The sequence below is a fragment of the Myotis brandtii genome, unplaced genomic scaffold, assembly GCF_000412655.1.
Source record: "Myotis brandtii unplaced genomic scaffold, ASM41265v1 scaffold1292, whole genome shotgun sequence".
NCBI classification, from domain to species: Eukaryota; Metazoa; Chordata; class Mammalia; order Chiroptera; family Vespertilionidae; genus Myotis; species Myotis brandtii.
Genome location: NW_005354560.1, coordinates 83,883 through 87,014, shown reverse-complemented (window position 1 = coordinate 87,014; position 3,132 = coordinate 83,883). Strand labels below are relative to the sequence as shown.

Genomic DNA, 3,132 nt, shown 5'->3' with positions numbered 1-3,132 from the left:
CTGCAGCAAGCAAGCCTCCTGCTCGCTTCAGTGCCTGGCTTCCGGCCGCCATCTTGGCTGACAGTTAATTTGCATATACTCACTGATTAGCCAATGAAAAGGGTAGCGGTCGTACGCTAATTACCATGTTTCTCTTTTATTAGTGTAGATTACAGCCCTCCATAAAAAAAATGTAGTTAGTAGGAATAAACGAAATGGTATTAAACAAAGAACTAGTGCCTAGAATTGTAGCATGGTTTGCTCATATTTTCATTCTGGTGTCTTATTTTTTAATTTTTTTGTTCTTTCCTTTTCTATTGTGGAGTCATTCTTTAGTTGAATAGAGTAATGAAACCCCTTTTCCCCATGGTCAAAAAACCAGTAATAAGAACCTTGAGTACCACTACCTTTGTTGATTTCCCTTAAGAAGTGACTTTTTTGAACCACTGTATGGGGAGGTATAGCAGTTTTTATTTGTTAATAGCACATCAAATCTATAATGACCCTTGAAATGTCCTTAATTTTGCTAATATTTAGCTGTTCAGAATTTGTTGGTTAATTTTAAGTGTCTGGTGGGATCGTTGAGCTGACAGCTAACAGCATGATGCTCACAGTGTGTCTGCCTCATCCATGAGTGAGGTTCAAAGTACCCTCCTAGGGAACGTTTCCTCTTTGATTTATACCTAATCACATGTTTGTTTCACTTGCATTAAATGAATGATACAGATGTAAAGTGAATGTGATGGAATAGTATTCTATATTCTATGAGCAGTAGCTTTTGCTTTACAAAATCAGCATCCCTTAGTTTGTTCTCAGCTAATCCAGCAAATGAAAGTGATCAGATTTGGCCCTTTCCCTTCCTGCCACGAAAATGGCTAATGATCTCCCTGCGTTATATCTGTGACTTTGCAAACCTAAGATTAAATGCTTTATTTTTAGATATTATATATCTGAAACAATTCCAAATTTTTAAGCTACATGAACTTATCAATGCATAGAAAATAGACACATAGTAACTAAATGTTCATTTCTTAAATTTTCAGGATAAAAAGAACAGAAGTGATGGACTCTGACTTGCAGAGTAGTAAGATGTGAAAGGAATGCACTTAAGTTTAAGGACCCTGACCTTGACTCACTCTCTGTTCAAGAGAAGAAAACAAGAAAAGTGACTCTCATCTATAAGAGAAAGTAAATCATTGAATTTTAAATGGTTATTACAGTTTTTATTCAATTATTTGTGATTTAGGTAATAAAAGTATTATGATCTGTGTTGTGTGCCCAATTGAGATCCAGTTTTTTATTGTTATTTTTCTTCAATTAGGGGCAAAAGTAGAGGGGGCAACTTCCAAAAATGACACCTTTCAGAATCTAGGATCTGTTGACTCTAGGTCACCAGTGTAAATTGGTTCAAGATGAAAATTACCTGGCACTAACCTGGTGGTTACCCAGAGATGTCACTGAAAAATGGTGGCTTCCATCGAACCTCAGGAAACTGAGGTTCACAGCCACTTTGGCAGTTATGGTGTTAGCCGGATATGGGTCTGCCACTTCTAGGTCAAGGACATAGCAAATTACATACAGACAGGAATTTAGTTGGAAACATTTGTGTGTTGCTTTTGTGCGATGTGATACTCTTGGAGATCATGGTGTTCATTCTTAGGGGTTGCCATTCACACATTCTTCCTTCAACAGATTTAGGGTAATTTTATAAAATATATTTTTATTAATTTCAGAGAGGAGAGGAAGAGAGAAATAGAAACAATGATGAGATAATCATTGATCAGCTGCCTCCTGCATGCCCCCTACTGGGGATCAAGCCCTCAATGTGGGCATATGCCCTTGTCCAGAATGGAACCTGGGACCTTTCAGTCAACAGGCTGACATTCTATCCACTGAGCCAAACAGGCTAGGGCAGATTTAGGGTAATTTTATTGATCGATGTCTTTTTCTTTTATTCACACAACCTTTCAACCCTGTCTTGTCCTCCTGTTGTTTGCTTCTGCTGTGCAAGATGTAGCACCTTTCCTCCTCTTTGAACATGGTCCAGTGACATGGTAGCGTCATTGCAGAAAGGAGCCAGACTTGTTCTCAGAGAACTGTGTTCACACGTTTCAGCAAAAATAGTGATGGTTGTAACATATGTATTCTCTTCCTTGGATTTGAAGGCACAGTCTATGGTGTTTTTTCACTTATCTTCTGATCTGAGGCATGAAAAACCAAGACTGAGGTTTTAACTATGTGTCCCCTGTATGTCAACAAAGTGTGTGTCACTGTCAGGCCAATAGACCAGCCCTCCAAAGGGTGGTTCTATAGCTACTGTATCTGTGTTGCATGATATACACTCATCATCTTCCTCCTGTGTCCTGCCTCATATCCCCCTGACTCCACGATTGAAAAGTAAAGCAAACCCCCCCGTTTTCTACTCCGTTAGAAGAAAATTAACGTTCTGACAGTGTGGTCACCTGGAGAATGTTTAGGTTATTAGCACTCGTTTTCCTCCTTTGTGGGTGTGTATTTGTATGTGCACGTGTATAAGACAGGCACATGCTTCTTCTGTACAAACAACAGTGGGTACCTACAGGGGAGCAAATGCTAATTCATGCTTTTAGCAAAAGCATTTAAAAACAAATAGCCTTTTTGGGTGGAATTATATTTGATGAGAATATTTGATCACTTAAAACTTTTAAAACTTTTAGGTTAGTTACCAAGTCTTTTGACTGCTCACCAACACCCTCTAAAAATACTAGTGATTCTTCCTGCTTGTGTAATAATAAGACATCCATATTTGTGTTTGTATTACAAACAGTTATTTCTCAGTCCACTGAATGTTCCCATGTGCTTCTTTAATGTCAAATTGATTGTCATATTTCATGTTGGGACCAAGTGGTATGACCTGTAATGACTCTCAGAAAACCAGATACACTATGAAGACTGCACTTCTTGAAAGAAAAAAAGAGAAAAAGAAAAGAAAACTAATTTTTCCCTATTTGTGTTGCTGTCCAAACTATTATATTATGTAGAGGGAGCTGTATTCCTTTAAACAACTTGCATGGCTCCTGCTGCTCTTTTTTTTCTGAAAATATTTATATTTTAGGAATATTGTTGTTACTTTAGAAAACAATTTCATTGAAAGGAGGGAAAAAGCAGATGGAC

At 37.8% G+C, this 3,132-nt stretch overlaps 1 protein-coding gene across 5 annotated transcripts in view; it reads left to right on the top strand.

Moving 5' to 3' along the window:
- LOC102245069 (leukocyte surface antigen CD47-like) overlaps positions 1-1,248 on the top strand; it is a 137,518-nt gene extending 136,270 nt beyond the window's left edge. For all 5 annotated transcript variants that reach the window (XM_014534367.1, XM_014534365.1, XM_014534366.1 and 2 more), the window contains one exon: positions 1,023-1,248. In XM_014534367.1, the coding sequence (XP_014389853.1) occupies positions 1,023-1,052 (30 nt within the window). In that variant the 3' untranslated portion in view covers positions 1,053-1,248. The remainder of the gene's footprint in view (positions 1-1,022) is intronic.
- The last annotated feature ends 1,884 nt before the right edge of the window (positions 1,249-3,132 follow it).